The sequence below is a fragment of the Gopherus flavomarginatus genome, chromosome 10 (assembly GCF_025201925.1).
Source record: "Gopherus flavomarginatus isolate rGopFla2 chromosome 10, rGopFla2.mat.asm, whole genome shotgun sequence".
Classification (NCBI taxonomy): domain Eukaryota; kingdom Metazoa; phylum Chordata; order Testudines; family Testudinidae; genus Gopherus; species Gopherus flavomarginatus.
In genome coordinates this window covers 62,589,864-62,613,200 of record NC_066626.1, presented here as the reverse complement: position 1 = coordinate 62,613,200, position 23,337 = coordinate 62,589,864, and the positions used below count along the sequence as shown (strand labels likewise).

At 41.5% G+C, this 23,337-nt stretch overlaps 1 protein-coding gene across 1 annotated transcript in view; it reads left to right on the top strand.

Annotated features, from left to right (window-relative positions):
• Positions 1–6,243, top strand: part of HNMT (histamine N-methyltransferase) — a 69,559-nt gene extending 63,316 nt beyond the window's left edge. The window contains exon 6 of the mRNA XM_050969341.1: positions 5,685–6,243. Coding sequence (XP_050825298.1) covers positions 5,685–5,704 — 20 coding nt within the window. The 3' untranslated portion in view covers positions 5,705–6,243. The remainder of the gene's footprint in view (positions 1–5,684) is intronic.
• The last annotated feature ends 17,094 nt before the right edge of the window (positions 6,244–23,337 follow it).

The following is a 23,337-nucleotide window of genomic DNA, read 5'->3' as shown; positions in this document are numbered from 1 at the left end:
TATAATACACTAACTTTAAACTAATATCTGTTATGCCTTGTGTAAAGTATACAATGCCCGGAAAATTACACTGATGTATACATTAGAATATATATTCAATACACAGACAAATAGTTAGACAGATAGATAGATGCCTGATGTATGCTCTATTCATTATTCCTGTTTTCAGTTCTTTACAATAAAAATCAGCCAAGCCTTTAACACAAAAATCTAATTTTTCTTCTTCTGTGTTGCTTAAAATATTCATTCTTTTCAGTCCCAATGTTCTCTTCTCCTGCTTCAGAAACAATCACTCTCCTGAACTGTGGTAACACTTTATCTGCTGCAGGCTCACTTGTCAAAGAAACTATACACTGTTTTCTTCCTTGTCTAGAAGTGAAACTCACCAGGTAAGACCTGCCACTTAGTGCCTGAACAAAGTATTGATACCACTAACAGAATGAGATCTTCAGATGTGATCATCACAGCTGCACAGGCTGAAACACTGGAGATATAGTCACAATTCAATCCCTAAAGTGCTGTGCACAATTATTTTTAACAAAGAGAATTTTATAACAAATTACAGGTATCGCTTGAGGCAAATTCTTCACCCCCACAACATGAACCCTACAACAGGGTCTGTGGGAGGGGAGCAGTGACAGTAGTCAAGTATGCTGGCTCTCTTTCCTGCTGGGGACTCCTCCATGCCAGGGGTATACTCAGCAGGGAACAGGCTGCTTTTTTCTTCATCTGTGCCGTGGGAGCGTAAGACTGAGAGTGATTTGCTACTGTATCTTTTAGAAGAACAACATGGTCGTGAAGGAGGAAAGGCTAGCGTGGTGTTCCAAGCATAGTGGAATGCATGGGAGAGGGTATGTAGGTTACAGTGTGAGAAAGACAATGCAGGCAGTTAGGTTTGTGGATTGGGTGGAGCAAAGGTGCAACAAGTGGAGCAGAAAGATGAGACAAAAGAGGTAAATAGGAAGCAGACCGTGCAAGGCCTTGAGGCAAGGAGAAGTTTGTATGTGATGTTCTGGAAGGTTGACTATTAATCAGATAATGTTGTTCATAGTCAGCAAAGCTTCTTGGTCAGTGTTTGTCCTTTGAAATCATATTCATCAGTGAGCATGTATTTTATTGGAGGGAGAAATGGGTGAGATTTTATATAATGAACTCTCACAAAAACCATCAGTTTTAGTACAATACACATTTCCTTAATAATACTTTGAAGCCAGCCTTCTTGGAGCCTCCTTCTTTCAGGTCTTCAGTGGCGAGGGTCTTTCCACTCTGGGACCCGCAGCCAAAGTGGCCCGAAGACCCACAGCAGGGGGTCCTTCTGCCCCGGGACCCACCGCCGAAGTGCCGGGTTTTTGGCGGCAATTTGGCGGCAATTTGGCGGCGGAGGCCCCCCGCCACCAAGGACCCCAGGCTCCCTGAATCCTCTGGGCAGCCCTGATGAAAGCGGTGTAAGTGCGATAGCTAGCTTTTCTACTGACTTTGGATCAGACCTTATATGCATTGTGTATTTGTTGCAATGTTCTCTATAAGTAGTTATTATTTCCATCTGTTCTCTCTTTAACAGCGTTCTTTCAAAGGTATGGCAAAGGCTCTAGGGCAGAAGGACAATATGCTGCAGAATTTTAAAAAAAGGAGGACTGTAATGCATTCTCAAGTTAGCATCCTCCTGTGAGTGTGAGAAATGTACATACCTCTGAGCCTGAGATTTTGCCTTTGATTCCCTGAATCATCTTGAAGAATTTATCTGTGGCTCAGGTGAATAAACTGAAATGGCAATCTTCTGGTCACACTGCAGTGAAAGGCATTGCTAGGTCAGTGTTTTAGTGGATCCTTAAAGGAAGAAGTAGTCTCCTCTTTTATCTCTACTGTATGATTGAAACAGGAATTTAACATGTTTTATTGTGTGATACTGGGGGTCATTTTCAGAAAGCGGCAGTACATTGTTACCAGGGCATTATGTCTCACCACAGGTAAACAAAGGCTACCCACAAAGTGATTATTGACCAGACATCATCCACAAATGTACAGCTTTGCTGGTACAAAAGGTAGATGACTTGTAAAGTCACATGTAACTGGACAGCTGGTTAGATATGAGCCTGTCTTCCATTGACTTCAATGGGAGTTGGAATAGGTTTTCCCTGAGGAAGTCAAAAGCAGTTATGCTAATTCCCCAGGACTGATTTCTTTTTAATTTGCAAAAGGCAAACACACAACACCTCTCCCTTAACTTTTGTAAAGTTTGTCCAGAAAAATTGTCTTTTATATTTCTTTTTATTAAGCTAAAAATCAATTCAGCAAAAAATGGTGGCTGATTGTGTTATTAGAGTTTCTGAATTTGTTCTGCTTCTGTTGCAGAAGATTTCTGGGAGACAGAGAACGATATTAAGAATTTTAGAAATCTTTTAGACACATGTAAACTGGTCAGAGCTATAGTCCGGTGTTCAGAAATGTGAACTGACACAGTCATGAACCAATTGTCATGAACAATTTGCATTCACAATGAGTCAGCTTTGGCAACTATTGTGTGTGCACTCTGCCATTCCTCTTTGTGCATTTTCTTCCATGCTGTCCCCTATCTACGGAAGGCAGAGCTGCTCAGAAAATGGATTATTTTTCCCCCAGGGAAAATTTTGAAAAGAATTAACATTTTTTTCTTCATTGAAACCCACTTATTTTATTTTATTTATTTATGGAGGGGAGGCTTGGCAACTGAAAAATATGATCTAAAACTGCCAGATTTCTGGTTTGGGGTTTTTAAAAACAAATAAACAAACAAACAAAAATCCACAGAATTTTGAGGCAAGCAGGCACCTTCCACAAACAAACATTTTCATTGAGTCAAACCCCCAGTTTTCCATGGGGGCGGTGGGGGGGGGGGGCAGTTTTAGCAGAAAATTTTCCACTAGCCAGAACAGAGGGCCAGAATGTTGAGAAGTATCTAACTGTACAAATAGCCCCACTGAAATCAACAGGACCACTTGGTGAGTAAGATACTACTGCACATGAGTAAGGCTCATAGAATTGGGCCTGAAATGATACTTTCCCAATCCTAGTCTACTAGGTACCCATAGTTTCTTTACATATGGCTTGATCCTGCAAGGTACTGAATACTCTATTCCCAGTGAGGTCAGGGGGAGCTGAATACACTCAGCACCCCAGAGGAATGTTCAGCACTTTACAGAATCCTGCTAAAGACTGACTTCTTCCACGTGACCTGTCTAGAGTAATTCATTTCAGTCAATTGTCACCTCCAGGCCAACATTAAAATAATCCGGCCCCAAAAAGGATCTGAAGTCATCAAACCTTCCTCTGGATTTCCTAATGCATTTTGACTTCTCTGGATGGAATTTGCAAAAACACCTAAGAGATATAGGAGCATAAGTCCCATTAAAAGTCAATGTGTTTTATGCTCTTGTGAAAATCCTGCCTTCTGAGTCTATCATCTAGAGTACAAAGCCTCTGAGATAAGGACTTTGTGTATTGCCCAGTGCAAAGCACCTCTAACACTTAATACTAATCTTTTGCAGTATCTTACATTTTACTTTAATCCCAGGTTTTAAAAAAGTATTTAGGCATTGCCGCACTCAGCATTGTGAGGCCTAACTGATTTAGGAGACTAAATCTCATTTTCAAAAGGGATTTGGACATTTAGGAGCCAAAATCACATTGAGAGTCAATGGTGTTTAGACGCTTAAGTGTCTAAAATCCCCTTTGACAATGAAATTTAGGCTCCTAAATCAGTCCATTGCAATGCTGAGCAACATCTAAATGTCCTTTAAAATCTGGGCTTTAATCTTTAGAATGGTTTGCACTGACAAATGCACATTTTGTTTACGTTAATTGCTGAGCATTGGGCAAAGTATAAAATAATGCACCTTTACCCTAGTCATGCATGCTATAAAATATTCCCTCATAAATGATGGTTTCATCAGACATTTCAGTTCTGAAGTAGGTACAAGTCTTTAAGGAGAATAATTATTATAATTATTTTTTAAACGCAACTTACCGCTTTCGTTTCTCAATGAATGTGTATCCAACAGGTTGGATAACTATTAATGTATGTCATATGCTCCTGCATGCAATACAGATCTACAATGCTGGGTTAAAGAATTTCAGTTTTTGATCCCAAAAATGTATACAACAGTCAGCAAGGCGTTAACATTCAGCATCCAAGACTTTCAAAGGAGAACAAAAACATTCCTTCTCAAAATACATTTCTATCTATGTGTGAATCGGCCTATATATCTGAGAAATGTTATCAAGGTTAATTAGAAAAATTATCTCATCAGAACAAAAAAATTAGGTGTGTGGAATCTTTGTGCCGGAGACACACTAATCTTTCCTAGTTCTGTTTCAAGTGGAACTGTGATCCATCAAAGTCATTTCCTATGCAATCCCTAGGGAACATCAAAAGTTTAACCAAGCATGGCAATAATTGAATTGCACCTGTTATATCAAAGAAACTGTTTAAGATACTCCCTACAGCAGCATGCAATAAAAAAATACGAGTAAGGCAGACATACCAGTGCAATTAAATGATGGATATTTACATGGTCTTCATCACCATGGTATTTGAACACCTTCATGAGTTATAAAATATGTGTTCTCTCTCTTTCTTCATTGCCTGACACTTCCAGGCAGGCTTAGAGGTTTTGGAGGGTTTATTATTTTTTCAATGAATCTATGAGAGTGAGGATACTATTATGCAAAAGCTGGGAGAATCGGGGTGCTTTTTTCTGAGACAGGAATCCACCAGAAAGGTTAGTGATCCCTCTAAAAGAGCAGCTCAAAACTCTGAATGTCCAATTTTTGTGAAATTTTGAAATTTCTTGCAAACCAGACAGTTTGAAAAATTTCATTTAGGAAACAACAAAACATGGTGGTTTTGAAACAAAGTATGCTCCCTTCCTTTCCCTGCAGCAGCTGGGTGAAACTGACATGATAGTCGTCAGCTTCAGGGTTACTCACCACTGAATAGCAGCAGTGAAACAGAATTAGTGATACTCAGCAGATACTGTAGATCCTGGGGTCTGCAGCTCCAGGGCAGCCATGGCATGAAGACTGCCCTGGCACTGGAGAACCCAGGACTTCCAAACTCCTAAACCACCTGACTCTGAGCTGCCAGACTCCTGTAGCCTGGGGAGTCAGCTGCCCCAAAAGTTTGGAAATGATGGGGTGCCTGGCCCCAGAGCATTCTGCATGGTGGGGCTGTTGAGGACTCTGAAAGCCCATCCCATCTTAGGCTGGCATTCCTGGGCTTCCAGGTTCCCAGCTCCACATCAGGAAACTTGAAAATGCTGAGAGCCCCTGCGCAAGCCCAGATCTGCAGTAGGGAGCCTGGAAGCCTGGGGTCCCCAAGCCTGGACAGGGTGCGGGGTGCAGGCTCAGAGTCCCCAAGAACCCTCCAGGAAAGCAGGCAGGAAACAGGTAGAAACCTGCCTAGGATTTGTGGAAAGTTCAACAAACCTGACATGTGTTCACGGAAGATTTTGGATTTGACAAATCAGCATTTTCCAATTAACTCCTGTGTCCTAGAAAAATTCACAACCAGCTCAAATCACTAGCCCCACAACTGAGAGAGCAAGTGAATGTGGGCAGAGGAATGCCAATGCTTGGGGTGAGGTGGGCGGGAGGGTGGAGAGAGGCTGGGAAATTAATCCAAGTAATGCTTTTTGTTTGTTTTCCAGAGCTGATCCCTGAGGACTGATACCTTGCTCATCCTGCCAGCATTTATTTCAAGTAGCCCAATATTAGAGTCTAGTCCTGCAAATTCTTACACAAATAGTCCCATGTAAGGGGATTCACTACCCATTTCTCATGCAAATGGGATATTATCTGGGAAAACTATAGCGGAAACCAGTGGCTTTTATTTTCAATTATAACTGTACTATTAAGTACTCTTCTTTGCTGGGCTGGGGGTGGGGAGAGATCTTTGTCCCTAGTTGTACTTCTCTTCATTCACGAGTTCTCCTGACACTGAAGTTAAAGGGACAGCAGGATTAGGTCTCTGTGTCTCCTCCAAGATAAATAAACTGTGGATTGCTTTTGGGTTTGACTTTCTTTACCTTAGATTTGCCCTGCCCAGTGAATTCTGTCCTTTACATGATCTCTTGCTAGTAAGGTACAGCACATCAGCGATGCGAGTGAAGTGAACGCCTAAGTGCCAGCTTGAGATTAAGAAGCAACAAAACTGTCAGACACTGAAATCTATTTTTATATTTTGCCAGAGGATGTCAACATAAATAAAGGGAGAAATCACTTATGGAGTTTCTCTTTCTTTTTCATTTTATCAGTTGTTGTCCTTCCCACTACAGCAATACAATACAAGCAAGCAAGGAAACAAATTACTCTATGCTGCATGGAAGGAAAATGCAATTTTATCCCACCAGTCCCATTAGAATTGCCAGTTTGCAACTGGGGGTGGGGGGTGAGCAGGAGACCCACCAATGTTGCTGCCATTGTGGATGTGAGAGAGAGGCTGTTACTTTTTCTACTGTCCTGTTGCATTTGGAAAGGCACCAGAATCTCCTTCCCCCTCCTTCTCAGACACATTGTGCTGGTGGTGGTTTGGGGTCACCTCAATGCAGTGAGAACTCCCAGGGGAATTCTCAAAGAGGCAGAACTTTCTAGGGCTCCCAGAAAAGAGAAAGGGAAAACCTAAACACAGCCAACTGCAATGCTTCAGCCGTTGGGAAGGAGATCCTTAGCACTCTCAAATAATGTATCTCACTATATTGGAGATTCTATTAATGAGGGCCTACTGCACCCATCCACTGTCACCTAGAATGTAATTCCCATTTGTAGCACCGCTATAGTTAGGGGATTGCCAGGCGTGAAGAGGATTATTTATGGCAAATAAAAATTGGAGACCACATGTATATGTAACCCTTCTGCCCCTCTGAGTTGGCAGCAACAAGGGCCGGGTTCAGTATCCAGGGGTTCCGTTTCAATAACACAATGCAAAACCAGCTCGAGCCCTCACCCAGTGACCTGGGACAATTACATACCGCCCCCCTGAGCGCCTCTAGAAGGCAATACTTCCCCACTCGCAAGCACGGAGTCTGAGTGTAGCAAATTCTTTTAATAAAGGAGGGAAAAATGTGGCATCATGTTGGAGAAACACCACAAACAGGATTATAACACAAACCATAAGCAAAAACCCACCTCCAAGTACGTTTGGCAATGTCCTTTCCCCCTTAGGGTCTTAAGTCCAATCAACCCAAAGTCCAACAACTCGAAAGTCTCTGGTCAGTGCCACCCCAGAGTTCAAAAGTTTATCTTCAGAGTTTTACCCCCCTAGCGTGGGTGGAAATGGGGGGGGGCACACACAGGGTGTTAAGGGGCACCTTACGTGGGCCAGGGCCAACTGCTCTGCCTCTCTGAGGAGTTTTGCTGCAGCCTTCAACACAACCAGCTCTGCCGCTCCTCCAGCCGACCCATGAGCCACTCCAGCTGTCCCCACAAACCACTCCACTCCGCTCACTGTTCCATGGGCTGCTCCAACACGCTGCAAACTGCTCTGCCAGCTGCTTAGCAATAGATCTTCAGGCTCTCCCACTAGTTAACACAGCACTCAGTGAGCTCAGCTCAGTAAACTTAGCTCTTTAATGATTTCAACGCTTAGTGATTTCAGCTTGTAGTAGGGGAGCCCCAGTGCCGGTGCACCATTGACCCAACATGAATTCAGTTCAGCAGCCTCTAGATGGACTCCTAATGGAATCAAAATTAGTTCTACTATTCAACAGTGGAGAGAGGAGGATGTGCAATTGGTGTACCAGGCCCTCAAAAGGGGCCCATAGCATCAGGTACACACACCAGTCCCCAATCTCTCTCATTTCAGTGGGTTTTGGCACCCATGTCCCTTGTCTAGCAAGTGCTACTCAATTGATATTGAGACATCTCTGTCATAAAGCAGTCTCATAGATCCTCATTCACATAATCAGGGTGACAACACTTTATTCCTCCTGCCCCAATAACAAAGAAATTGGGTATCCCAGAGCTGTCAAACTAACCATCCCAGGCTGCCGTGGGCTATGCTAGGTGGGGTGAGTGTGCCAATGCAAATACCTAAAATTCCTTTCCACACTCCCCATAATTCACCACCAGATGTCAGGGTAGAGCTCATCCTGACTCTGCTTACATCTATGAAATCTGAGCTTTCAAGCCAACTCTGCAACATAAACCCAGTGTTTATGAGATTTCTTCTACAGGCCAACCTCTCAGCCTGCCATAGGGCCAGGATCTGCAGCTTTCTGAGCTTTGAATGGTACAGAGGTTTTAACCTGATCTGTCTACTGGGCCATAGCAAGAAATGTTTAAGACTCTTGGGTTTTTGTGACTATTAAATTAAACCCTAAGACTTAATTCTGCTCCCCCACACTGCAGGCGCACAAATCTGTTGCACATGGTGGTGCATCTGCAGAGTTCACACATGGAGCTAAATCTGCCTGCACAGTAGGATGCACTGCTCCATGGGCAGCACTATGCACACAGAGATTAGGGTTGGTGCAAGAGCATGACCAGTGGCTACACAACCAAACAGAGCCACTTGCCAAAACCCAAGTGTCACAGATCTCATTGAATGCCCCACCTTAGGCACTCACCAGACTGTTGTAAACACTGAATCTGAACAGAGTCCAGGCACTGCCCCTCACTTGGGGTCTCTAGGCAGCCTCTTGGGGTGCAGATCCTCTGTCTAGTATCCCCTTCTGAGAGCTGCAACCCTACGATCCAGTTTCCTAGCCACTGGAACGAGTGCTGACGCCCACATAGCTAAAATACACTCTCCCAGAACTCCAGCCATGCAGCCAGAGGGTAATTCTTCAAGGGCACATGATAAGTGTAACACACACATAAATTTGTACAGGATTCTAATATACTATTGCTCTTCATTAGGTAACCAGTTAAGAGATCGAGACGAAATAATAAACCTTGCACACATTTTCCCCTGCTTCTGTTTCCTCATCACTGTAGAGCACTCTTAGGGCTGGGGTCAGAGTCCCTTGGGGGTATCCAGGATCCTTCTACTGGAGTCCCTGGCATGATTTGAACCACAGAGCCTCTCTCTCTAGGTCAGCTTGTTTTCTCTGACCTTAGTTAATGCTTCAGCTAAACCAGTGTCTCTGTTGCTGTGAAACCATGCTTGTCTTTTCCTCTCCTCTGCCCACTTCTTGCATGGCTTTGAGTCTTCCCTGACTCATCCAGCCTCTGTGGTTTTTAACAGCTAGCATCAATACCGTAGTGTCTTTGTTTTGCCTTTAGGGATTTTCCACTCTTTCCCCGTCACCAGCCCCCTGCTGAAAGGTAGGAGAAAATGGTTCTTCCATGCTTGAGAAACCTTTCGTCCTAAGGTACTGCCACCTGAATTTACAACAGTTGAGTTCTGAAGACCCTCATTGTACCTGGTCTGGGAGGCCATGACACATCCCTTGTCAGCAAGGGTACAAGCCATGTGCACACAGAGGTATTTAAAAATACAGCCGTTTCATGACAACTTCATAGCACCAATTAGCATTCATAGGCTTTCCAGACAGACTCCCCAAATCATCACTGCAGGGGTGTGAAGCAGCTACTGAGACAAATACAGCTCAAGGGCTGAAAATGCGGGCATGCTGCTGAATTATCTTGTCTAACACACACTTCCCTTTGCACTGCACTGCTATGCACAGCCCATGTACCCTGGCATTGGGCAGGGGGAGGATATGGGTGCTGTGTATTTGTCTAACTTAATTTGGTTTTGTAGTTTTGTGTTTTCTTAACAGTATTTATTGATTTTGCTGTTTTTCTTTCTAGCAACACTCGCCCAGAGATTATTTGAAAGGCTAGAAAGGCAGGTGGGGAATTACTCTTCTGTTGTTATGATTTAGGCTTGAAGTTGTTTAATTGGTGTTCCTGTACTTCTCATTTTCAGTTCCCCAAATGAATGTATTATTTTGCTCCCAATGACAAGGCAGTATTTTGAGACACTTAAAACCTCCCTCCTACAAACTGCAAAACTCTAGCCCCCTGGTGGAGCGAGGCCAGGAAGATACTCAGTATCACACATGGGAAGGCTCTGCTAAAATCTTAGCTGAAGACCACAGAGCATGCTCAGAAATAAAGTTGTCCAATCACTTGTAACTTTTTCAATTTAGTTAATTAGTGCTGGCATTTTATTGGCTTTCTTAGAGGAATTACAATAACTACAAGGTAATCAAAACACTTCAGTAAAATACATAGTAATAACAACATTGACAAGAACAGTAGAAGAGATGGAAAACAGAAGAAAGATGGGAGAAGGAATAAAAGTGAAAACAATCAATACTGAAGGAAAAATATTATGGGCTTGTTTACAGTTATAGTGCTGTAAATTAGGACTGATTCCATTTTAGTCAATAGTGTTATGCCAGTGTAAAATGGATCTCAGAAACCTCCAGTAGGTGTTTATACTTTAGATATTCTTAATCCTGGTGCAATTATCCTTACATTGTCTATATTCCTGCATACTAGATAAAGGTGCTAGTTCTCAGTGAGGACTAGCTTCATATCAAATTTCTGCAATTTTCATTGTAGCCCTTTTTGTTTATTTTTTATTAAACTGTAGCTACCAGGCCACTCCTATAGAAGTAGTAACAAACAATAACCTCAACATTAGAGGAAAAATACACATTTCCTCTGTTTTTTTGACTGCTGGCCCAGTTTTCAAGCTTAGGTGAAACTACAGTGAGGGCACCCAGTTCTGCCTTTTGGCACTCAGCATGGAATATATGTGCCCAAATGCCTGTTTCAGGTTTCCAAATCTATAATGCACTCTCTAACATAGGCTGCCAGGTTTGAAAATTAATTTCCCCATGCGTTATCTCTGAAGAGTGTGTTGTAATGATATATTTTCTGATGTGCATGTTTGGTGCCCCAAATGTGTAAGGTTTATGGGGCTTATGTGTTCTGCCCATTGATGGTCATTCCATATAAATCTGTTCTTCTCTTTCTATGTTAACTATAGTTTTATAGATGATTAAGAAAGAGACAAGATTAGGTTTATTATTGTATTATATAGTTATAATTAGAGCAACTATGGGCATGGTAATTTAACAGATGCACAAGCAACTTTAATTCTGCCATTTTCTAACTTTTGAGTGCTTGACTTTGTAACTGGCTGGTAACGTTCTTTTAATATCATGTTTTGTGCGTCATTTCTTAGTTTGTTTGTTTTTAAAAGCAAACTCGAAAAAAAACAGAAATTCCATCTGTGGCATCATATCAACACCCACATGGTTCATCAGCAGGGTTGGATCCTTTAGATCCATCACACAGACCTTTGTCATTTGAGCTAGCAGAGTAGGACAACCTCCTACGGCTATCAGTTACTTGGTTAGTGCCAGTGGCAGTCATTCCCCCTCCCGCCAGGCCACAGCGTCTAGTCCAACCCCTGCCAACCAACCAGCCCCAGCCTGCCCTTCCCCTAACTCCCAGTTTCATTGTTCAATCATCCCCCTCCAACTCTCAGTCACAATTTCTCTCCTCCCATCCTCCATCCCATTCTGTTCCTTTCCCTGCCTTTCTGCATTTGAATCAGATGGCTTCCTCCTCTGCTTTGTTTAGATGGGAGTGGAAAGCATTGAGAGCACAGAAGAGACAGGTCCCTGCTCTCAGTTCCACTGCCCAGCCCTACCCTGGCTCGGAGCAGCCATTACAGAGGAAGTCATTATCTGAACTGTCATGGGTTGGAGCATACTAAGTCATTCATAGCGATGCTGCATGCACAGTCCAGTCACTTGCAGGAGCTGTGATGAATGGAACATGCTCAGTCACTCTGTGGTGACAGTGCAGGCATACAGTCTGGTCAACATTAAGAGCTGGGAGAGACTGGAGCATGCTCAGGGAGGATAAACTCTTCAAAAATTTTAGCTGTTATGCTCAGATGTCTTAGAGTTTGGATTAAAAGGATTATAACTGGGTCAAATTTGAGCAGATTTTAATGGGAACAGCAAAAAGTACATATCTGACACAAAGGCCACTGCCCAGCCAAACTTCAAGTCTCTGTTCCAAAGTGTGGGGACACTACAGCTTTTCAAAGAAAAGGTTGCCCAAATTCTTTAAAATGAGCAAAACAACATATTACTCCCTAGTGTCATGCTCAGAAACAGCCACTGCTTTGGCTGAAATTTTTAAAAAAAACATCAGCATGAGGCAGATACCTGGAATGGAAAATGTCAGTCAAAAGCAATTGAAAACAGGGTCTAATAATGAGAAGTGGCAGGCAACCTTAACGGGCTGCACTACCAACCCCACCTATAATCCTTTTGTAGCCAATGGTAGCTTTTGCCATTTCAGTGAGAGCAAGAGCAGGGGATAGCACTTAAAACAATATAATTAAACAAACACCAGTATCACATGTACCAAAATTCACTCAATGTCCCTGGGGTATAATGCTAATTAAGACTATTTCGTTTTAGTACAATATTTGTAATAGCGATCTGGCTGAGAATGCAGTTAGTATACCAGATCTGCTTATTTAAAGTTCACGCCAGTCTATAAAAAAGATAGTGGTTTTGATCAGCCATAGTGAATCATTCTTTTTTAAAATCAATGGTTCAGATAAATAATATAGTATGTTCCTCATGAGCCAATATTCTTTTGTAAGCTTTTTCTTCTGTTTTTTTCCTTGGTTCCTACATTGTTTCTATGCCAACGTGTCAAACCAGCCATGATTCTTTACACACTAAACTCAGACAGCAAAAATCCAATTTTTCTTGCATCACAGAAGTCAAAAGCACCCAACGGACAGGTGATTTTTCTAGTGTCCACGATGCTAGGTAATTCACTGCTTCCATACATGCAAGTTTTGAGTCAAGCAGTAGCAGAAATTGCTATTTCTGGTATATAGGTAGGTTCCCAGTGATGCTTTTGTCTAAGAAACTCAAAATTCTGAGACGATCCAAGATTGTGGGGGTAACCTGAGGACAGACTTCAAAAAGTATATTCTATGGTATATCCTCAAGAGTGATATCCTGCAAATCTGCATATGTTACATATAGATGGCTTTCTTTCAGGGAGTAGCAGGGTTGTTTCTGGTACCTATAGAATTTAACAAGGTGGTCAACATTTCTGAATAGTCATTCTTTATTATTCTTGTTTCTTGACTGACATTCTAATTAAATCTTACTCATAACTGGGCTAGATTTTACTGGTCAAATTTGCTTGGCTAGGTATGTTTCCAAACATGGGCAGTCCTAAAAATAATCTTTACCTTTTATAATCCAAATTAGATTAAACTAAATTTTAGCCACCAGATATCATATGGGATACCTGCCAGCAACAGACAAATGGTAACCAGTGTGATCTTTGTCATGCTGGAAAGAAGAAGACTTCATTCTGTTCTACATGCCAATATATTTCTGTTTTGATATGTGTTAGTGTCATCCCAACATATGTTCTCCCAAGAAAACTGCATGTTGTTGAAAAAAATATGCTAATAATTCTGCAATCAAATCCATTGTTTCCTCAGTGGAGTGAAGTCATGCTAGCATTTTGAAGCATTAGATTTTGATCTGAGCAACACATCGTACAGGAGCTGCCAATATTACTGACAAACACACCAGCTAAATAATACGAAAAATATAGGGAACATAAGTAAAATCTAATAAACGTGGAGTCTCATCGTGAAACAGATGGCTGCCTAAAGGTCTTCTACATTTATACTGTTAGAGTGGACAAATCTTGGAAAAATTGTGGCCTTTTTGCAGATTATTCATGATGTTGACTAATATTTGCTGGTTAGTATATATAATCTCATTAATTAATATTCATTAACCATACCATAAACATTGCATTAAGCACCAAAAACGGTAAGCACAAATATTGTAACAGAAGATAGCATAAGTGAAGAGGATTATGGTATAGGCCAGTTTAGGCAAAGTGTCCCATGATTCCTTACATTTAAGCATTTGGCATTAGCAGATAGGAAACCTGTCAAAGTCAAAATACATTCATTCTGTGTCTTAGGATAAGCTTAGGGAAGAGCCTTCACAGACCAGTACCTGCAATGCTAGTATCTAAGACAAAGATAAGGAAGGAATAGAGCAACAAGATAGGGAACTGAGACAAACTGATTGGTTGGATTTTAGTGATGTGTAACTTGTAAAACCATCTTATAAAGAATACCAAAGCGTGGTCAAGTAATTGATTATACAAGTTATCAACAATGAAGAAAAAATAGATTGTTTGTTACAATAAATGAGTAGTTCTGCCTAGAGTGGCTTATCAGATAACTCCACATGTCCTACCCTCTTCTCACTCTTAAGAAACTTCTGCTTGTGTCTATTTTCAGGAAAGGAACTGAGGGGCATTTGAGTCTGTGTGCTTGTAAGTATTCTTGGTCCAGATGTTTGGATGCACTAGGGAGCATGTGTAGAGCCCCAACAGACACCAATAGTCAGAGGGGCCCAAATTTACTTATTGGGGAATGAGTCATCTCAGAAGTATGGCTCCATACAGACAGTCTCCTTGAAGAACTACAGGTACCTGAGAAGTAAGCTTCTTGAACTATGATCATACCACCATACTATAACTCCTCCTTTAATGGGCAATACTTTCATAAGATATATCATTCACATAATATTCTTTGCCTCTTATCATACAAGATGTTTGAGGACCTAACAAGCTACAATTTAGTTTGTAGTTTGATATTTATTCATATATAAAGAAAATAGCAAACTCAAGCTACTGCTGTTCAGAAACGTTATTGAGCAAATGATGATTTTTGCCCAACTTTATTCCAGTCGCTTTGTATCTTTGATATAGTGCAGTGGGTCAAAATATGCACCATGCACATTTTGTTTTGTTTGAGACATGTATTTGGAATTAACTTAGACAAGGTGCATTACCCTTGAATTATTTTTGTGAGCTAAAGCAAGGCAGCTGCTGGAGGAAAGTGATTATCTTGATAATGTTTGTGAAGCAGATGTGAATGAAAACAGTAGAATAAAGCACACTCCTCTATTATTAATGTTGCTGCCAGAGGGTTGACAATTCATTGCATCTCAGCTACCATCTTACTTAACTTACTGAATAAATGTGCAAATAAATATAGTTTGGAGGGTTTAATACCTGTATATCAACCCAAAATAGATTTCCCATTGGAACTTTAAACCAGTGGCAAGCTTCATTTTCCCTAAAGAACCACGTCTTGACAGAAGAATATCAAGAATCATATTTCTACTCACCCCTCTTTCACACTCAATACTTGGATTTATTTTTCCAAAATGCAAAATATTTAAAAAATCACAAGGCCATGCCCTAGCTGCTGCATGTACTGGATTCTGCCTTCTGAAAGAAGTTAGAGACCATGCTATAAGTCCTTTATAACTTTACTCACTGTTAAGCACAGACGGAATAAAAGATGTGACGTTCCAGATCTTGAACCATAGACCTGGGAATCCCCAGACTGCTGCTGTTTCCTGGCCTCCACCCAATGTCTGATGAAATCTGGTGGGCCAAGAAGCTAGTAGGACTATAGCTTCAGCCAAGGCACACATATGAGAGCCCTGACTGGAGGATCACACAGCTCCACCAGTTGTTCCAACCACACTGTGTAAGCTAGAAGGAGGCACAGGAAGTTTGTCTGAGAAACAGGGTGATTTCTTATTGTGGCAGCATTGGACCCTGTTAGTGCCTGACTCCTGCACCCAACCCTGATGCTGATTCCTACTCTGCTCCTGCCTTACCACACCTTTGCTCGTGTTCCCACCATGCTCCCACCCTATGCTTGATCCTTGCCTGTCCTGCTGTCCTTATGCCTTGCCTCCAATCATCAGTTATTAGTTTTGGATTCAACCCCAACCTCCAGCTTCTGACACTGACTCTGGCTTGACCTTTGGCATCGGCATCTGGTATCTGACTGCAGCTCTGACTATCAGCTTCAATTCCTGGTTCTGACTCTGGCTTGAGCCCTGGCTCTTGTAGCTAGCAGTTAACTCTGGGGCTGACCCTTGGCTTCATTCCCCAACCTGGATGCCTGCTCCACCCACTAGACCTGACTCCTGCTCTGACTACTAGGCCAGACTGTCTACATCCTGGTCCCACCAGAAGGCACATGACTACCTGCACAGATTGTGTGAAAGAGCTGTGAATCAAATTGTTCTCTGCTCACATTAATACCACTTTTGTGAAATTAAAACGTAACCCTTCCTCCAGGTGGCAATGGCACAACAAGGTCTGGGCTCAATCCAGCTAGGGTCATTTTCTAAATTAAAACTATGGCTTGAGTCTCCACCCAGAGCCAGTCTCCTACTTCTGGCTCTGGGAAATTAAAATATAATCTCCTTAATCATCTTTCCAGGGGGCTTTTCCCCCACTCACAAGCGCCCAGAGTTCTTTAGGAAAATGAAACAGGAGTATTTTGTTGTTGTTTTGGGGAAAACAGTAAGAAGATGCACAAAATACCATTAGATATTTGCATATAAGAAAATGAGTAACCCAAAGCAGCACATCAGAAGTTTGGTCAATCCTCTTGACCCAAATAATAAACAGCCAATTTATGGAGTTCCAGAGCTCTGTCTCACCACAGTCCTCAGCCATCTAAAGCATAGGTCATGCTAATCTCAGTGGTAGTCAAGTTGTCATAAACAGATAGCTAAGGGTTAATGTCTCTTTCACCTGAAGCACCTGACCAGAGGACCAATCAGAAAACAGGATTTTTTCAACTCTGGGTGGAGGGTTTTTTGTGTGTGAGTCTTTTGTTCTTCTGTTTCCAAGTTGTGAGTACAAAGTTGGTTTTTTGTTTTGTATTTACATGTCTATAGTTGCTGAAGTGCTTTAAATTGTATTCTTTTGGAATAAGGCTGTTTATTCAATATTCTTTTAAGCAATTGACCCTGTATTTGTCACCTTAATACAGAGAGACCATTTGTATGTATTGTTCTTTCTTTTTATATAAAGCTTTCTTTTAAGACCTGTTGGAGTTTTTCTTTAGTGAGGAACTCCAGGAAATTGGGTCTGCATCTCACCAGGGAATTGGTGGAAGAAAAAAGTCAGAGGAAAATCTGTGTGTGTTAAATTTACTAGTCTAACTTTGCATTCCCTCTGGGTGAAGAGGAAAGTAATTCTGTTTTCCAGGACTGGGAACGGGGAGGGTGAAGTCCCTCTGCTTAGATTCACGAAGGTTGCTTCTGTGTAGCTCTCCAGGAGCACCTGGAGGGGGGAAGGGAAAAACGATTATTTCCCTTTGTTGTGAGACTCAAGGAATTTGGTCTTGGGGTCCCCAGGGAAGGTTTTTGGGGGGGACCAGAGTGCCCCAAAACACTCTAATTTTTTGGGTGGTGGCAGCAGTACCAGGTCCAAGCTGGTAACTAAGCTTGGAGGTTTTCATGCTAACCCCCATATTTTGGACGCTAAGGTCCAAATCTGGGACTAAGTTATGACACAAGTGGTATCCAAAGATTGCTCTCCTCTGCAGGTCTGCTCCAGTCCAGTGAGAACTGCTCTACCACTCCAAATGCAGCTACCTGGTACAGTTCAGTTATGTCAGCTCTGCTTTGACTGGCCAGGTTGGGCAGGGTGCTGGGAAGGATGACTGCTAGGAAGAGATGAGGTCCACCTGACTAACAGGGTGTCATAAACAGATAGCTAAGGGTTAACGTCTCTTTCACCTGGAAAGAAGTAATCTGAAACACCTGACCAGAGGACCAATCAGGAAACAAGACTTTTTCAAATCTGGGTGGAGGGAAGTTTGTGTGTGAGTCCTTTGTTCTTGGTCTTGTGCCTATCTCCCTCTAGGCTATGGGAAGGATTTCTCTATTTCCTGCTTTTCTAATCTTCTGTTTCCAAGTTGTGAGTACAGAGATCATAAAAACAATAGGAGTTATTGTTTTTTTCTTTTGTATTTACATGGTGTAGTTACTGGAGTGTTTTGAATTGTATTCTTTTGGAATAAGGCTGTTTATTCATATTTCTTTTAAGCAATTGACCCTGTATTTGTCACCTTAATACAGAGAGACCATTTTTATGTATTTTTCTTTCTTTTTAAGACCTGTTGGAGTTTTTCTTTAGTGAGGAACTCCAGGGAATTGAGTCTGTGCTCACCAGGGAACTGGTGGGAGGAAGAAGTCAGGGGGAAATCTGTGTGTGTTAGATTTACTAGCCTGACTTTGCATTCCCTCTGGGTGATGGGGGAAGAGAGATTAGCTCTCGGTACTTCTATTTTCCAAGGCTGGAAACGGGGAGGGTGGAATCCCTCTGTTTAGATTCACGGAGTTTGCTTCTGTTTATCTCTCCAGGAACCCAGGGAGGGAACACCTGGAAGGGAGAAGGGAAGGGAAATGGTTTATTCCCCTTTGTTGTGAGACTCAAGGAATTTGGGTATTGGGGTCCCCAGGGAAGGTTTTTGGGGGGACCACAGTGCCCCAAAACACTCTAATTTTTTGAGTGGTGGCAGCTTTACCAGGTCCAAGCTGGTAACTAAGCTTGGAGGTTTTCATGCTAACCCCCATATTTTGGATGCTAAGGTCCAAATTTGGGACTAGGTTATGATACAGGGGGAAAAGCATCTTCACACCTCCAACTTAGTGAAAAGGGCTTCAGAGTAGGTTCAAAGGGGGCAAGTGACAAAAGGCCACCAGTAGGTATAAAAAAGGTGCCTTTAACTGAGGGACATGGTAAATTATAATAGGATCATAAAAGCAACAAGAGGGATAACAGTGCGTGAATCTGAGCAACATCTTAGCTGTTTATACACAAACGATAGGTGTATGGGAAAGAAATGGAAGTGTTAGTACATAAACTACATTATGACTTAATTGACATCACAGAGACTTGGTGGGATAAATCTCATGACTGTAATTCATGAAAGACAGGCGGGGGGAAAAGGAGGAGATATTATACATTATACATCAAGAATTATACACTTGTTCTGGGATCCAGAAGGAGGTGTCAGCAGACCATTTGAAAATCTCTGAGTGAAGATAAAAGGGGGAAAACAGGGGTGATGTCATGGTAAGGGTCTATTCTCAAATCAGGTGAAGGAGATGGATGATGCGTTTCTAAAATATCCAAAACACAAGACCTGGTAATAGTGGAGGACTTTATCTACCCAGACATATGTTGGAAAAGTAATACAGCAAAACATATGTTCAATAAGTTCTTGAACAGTATTTGGGATAACTTTGTTTCAGAACATGGAGGAAGTAACCAATGAGGGCAGCAATTTGAGATTTGATTCTGACTGACTCAGGAATTGGTTGTGATTTTGAAGACTGAAGGAAATTTAGCTGAAAATGATCATGAAAAGGAAGGAAGGAGAGCAGCAGAATAAGGAAAATGGACTTCTAAAAGAGCAGACTTTAACAAACTCAGAGGAGTGGTAGGTTCGGTCCCTTGGGAAGGAAATCTAAGAGGAAAAGAAGTTCAGGAGAGCTGGCACTTTCTCGAAGGGACAATGTTAAAAGCACAACAGTAAACTATCCTGCTGTGAAGGGAAGACAGAATAATAATGAGGCCTCTGTGGATCCATCAGGATCTCTTAATCATCTGCAAATCAAAAGGAATACTACAAAATGTGGAATCAAACATATTGCAAGGATGAGTACAAAGGAAATAGCACAGACGTAGGGACAAAACAGATAGGCTAAGCCTTTGTCCACACTGCGTACCTTACAGCTGCACAGCTGTGCCACTACAGCCTGCCGCTGAAGGTCTCCTGTGTAGCCGCTTTGTCAGCAAGACAGAGCTCTCCTGCCGACAAAATAAAATCACCCACAATGAGGGGTGGTAGCTTTGTTGGCGGGAGAGCGTCTCCCGCCAGCATAGTGGTGTCCAGACTGGCACTTTTTGTCGGTAAAAAACTTTTGTCAGGGGGGTGTTTTTTTTCACGCCTCTGACCGACAAAAGTTTTACTGATGAAAGTACGGTATGGACATAGTCTAAGACAAAATAAGTTACACCTAGCAAGGTCCATAAAAGGCAATAAGGGAAGGTTCTACAGATACATTGGGAGCAAGACAAATACAAAAAAAGTGTAGGCCCTCAACTTAGCAGGGAAGGAGAGCTAATAATGAAGGACATCAAGAGGGCTGAGGTGTTTAAAGCCTATTTTGCTTTTGTCTTCTAAAAGGTAAAGTGTGACCAGATACTTAAATCCATTAAAGCCAAAACTTAAAACTATGGAGTCAGGAGCAAAACTCAAAATAGGGAAAGCAGCAAAGAATCCTGTGGCACCTTACAGACTAACAGATGTTTTGGAGCATGAGCTTTCGTGGGTGAATACCCACTTCGTCAGATGCATGCATGCATCTGACGAAGTGAGTATTCACCCACGAAAGCTCATGCTCCAAAATGTCTGTTAGTCTATAAGGTGCCACAAAATTCTTTGCTGCCTTTACAGATCCAGACTAACACGGCTACCCCTCTGAAAATAGGGAAAGAAAGTTAAACAAGATTTGATCATTTAGATGTATTCAAGAGTGACAGCTAGGTCTTCTCTCTCACTTTAGCACCAGAATAGCTCAGTCAGTGTCAAGTGACTTTCTCTGTCCTCTCTAGGACAGGAGCTGCTAGTATCTTACTACACCCCAGGGCTGAGCACAGGGTCTGCAATTCTGCAGAGCCCTCACACAATCCAGACAAACGGAGAAGGTGCCCTGTGCCCTCCCCATCATTGCAAGCTTACAGAAAGGCCAGGCAAAGTTTGGCCTTGTGTGCTTGGTTCACAGAGTATGTCTACACAGCAATAAGGTCTGGGACCCCACAAGGGCATGGGTTCCAGAGCTCAAGCTCCAGCCCAATCCCAAATGTCCACACAACGATTTTTAGCACCACAGCCCGAGCCCTGCAAGCCCAAGTCAGCTGACCTGGGCCAGCCACAGCTGTGCCATGGATCTTTTAAGCTGGTATAGACATACCCACAGTCACAAAGGGTATGTGTGATTAATATAGGAATAGAAACCCACTCTCTTGATACTCAGTCTTATGCTTTAACCGTGACACCACTTTTCTTCCCAGTCACATTTCTAACAGTTACAGATTAACTAAAGTCAGCATCTGTGGAGAAGTATACATCTTCTAGGAAAGCTGCTCTCCCTGTACTCTGAACCTCAGTTAGTATAGGTCAGAAAAACAAATCCTTAAAGAGGCAACACACTTCATTACCAAAGCACATTGCTACTGTAATACTGTAGGGAAGAAAACAAAGAATATATTTACACCTTTACCCCAATATAACGCAACTTGATATAACACAAATTCAGATATAACGTGGTAAAGCAGTGCTGTAGGGTGGGGTGGGGCTGCGCACTCTGGTGGATCAAAGCAAGTTCGATATAATGCAGTTTCACCTATAACGCAGTTTCACCTTTTTTGGCACCCGAGGACAGCGTTATATTGGGGTAGAGGTGTATATTTATTCTATTTCCCCTGAATAAATATAGAGCTCTCTCTTGCCCATCAATACTGTGTAAGAAACTGAATGTGAAATTCTTACTTGAAAACCTTTGGCACAAACAACTATTGTGCACTATTTGTTTAGAAAGCCAATGGGGCTTCACTGAAGAAGAGCTAATATCTTTATACCGGTAGTTAAAATAAGAACTCATTTCATGCACAACTGACAGTGCATAAGGAACTTTCTTAATATCCAAAATAGAAAAAGATTTTATGAGGTTGCACATGCATTTATGATTATTTAAGATTCTGTTATAATGAGGATCCTTTAAGGATAGAATATTGTATTTTCATTTGCATAAAGACAATAAAATCTCTTTTAGAAGCAATTTCCCCATATATAAAAAGTGAGAACATAGCACCTTAGTGGCACAGACATCTGTTACTTAAGCAGATGCCACCATGTAAACTCAATCAAGCAACACTATTCGCCAATCAGAGACTACCCAAATTACATCTGAAACTGAAATTCAGTGGGTGGTTGGGAGCCTCAAAAACGGATTGAGAAATGATGGTTATTTCTTCAAAGTCCTCACTTACATTTATCTGTTAGCAAACTCTACTGTACCTTATGGCTTAGTAGCTGCTTCTTGGTATAATGTTAATCTCTAAGATCTGAGTGTCCAATTCTTATGATGAGATTCATATCAAACCAGCATTAGCCTTTCAACATATTAGATAAATAATTACTTCTTTGTTTCTCATTATAAATATAGCATAATGTCTTTCTTCTGCAGCTGATGTATCAATGTCTGTGGGAAAGATTAAATATTGCTTGCTTAAATAGTATATATAGTGATACAAAATCAAGGGGCTGCATCCCATATACAGTGCCTAAAAAGTCTGAAACTATAAGCCCTTTCTGAAGTTAGCTTACACTTCTAAATCAGCAGTTCATGAAAGGCATTAAGAAAAACTATTATACTGTGATAATGGATGGCAGTACAGTTTTATATGTTACACCTTGAAGTAAGCAGTAGGATTTTCAATCACTTGATAACCTTGAAACTGCTACAGTATCAAATTGCTATCATGAATATTGTGCAGGAGCAGAAATAACTCAAAAAGCTGCCTTTGTGAATAATAATCTGGGAGAACACAACATTTTCATGGGGAAAATGAGCTGGAGTTACAGTAGCATCAACAATGGAATCTACATGAAACTAAGGCTTGTATTTAAACAAGCATATTTGCATTTGACTATATATCAATCAGTTATCATCAGTTCTGTTACATCTTACCTGTTCCACAGGAGAAATGAAAAGCTTGCTGGAGAACTTGCCATGCTGGAAAACACAAAGAAACCTCAATTTTATATATGAAACCAAAACCAATTAGAATAGAATACCCTGCAATTTGGTAAGTGTTACATCATGAAATGGGGATTTAATAATAATTGTAATAAAAAATTGTGATATGAAGGAATTTAAAAACTAAAACAATAAATTATTGTATTGTATGTTTAGCATTTATTAAATCCAAAGGGCCTGATTCTGACTTAATTCATACTAGTGTAATTCCACTGATTTACACAGGGTAAGAGAGAGATCAGAATTGGCCCTCTAGGCTCTCTTCTGAATCCATGGGGTTTATAGCAAACTCTGCCTTTGTTCTAAAGCAAAACACGGTTTTAGTCTTTTGGCATTTTCAGGTGACACAGCCTACTGAGATCATTTGACAGCCATGTGAAAACTCAATGTCTAGAGTGATTCATCATTGTGTCAGATTGTCCTGCACTTTGTCACAGTGACTGACAATAGAGGAAACTTGGAAATAATACAAAGATTCTACGTTCACTGATAGTGCCTGCATTGTGATTAGAGAAGGAAGCAGAGGTTGTGAGAAGAATCTTAATTTCCACTCCCCCTTCCCCAACAAAAGAAAAATCATAGTGGTTTTACCCTTTAGGGCAATAGTTTTCATTTAGGC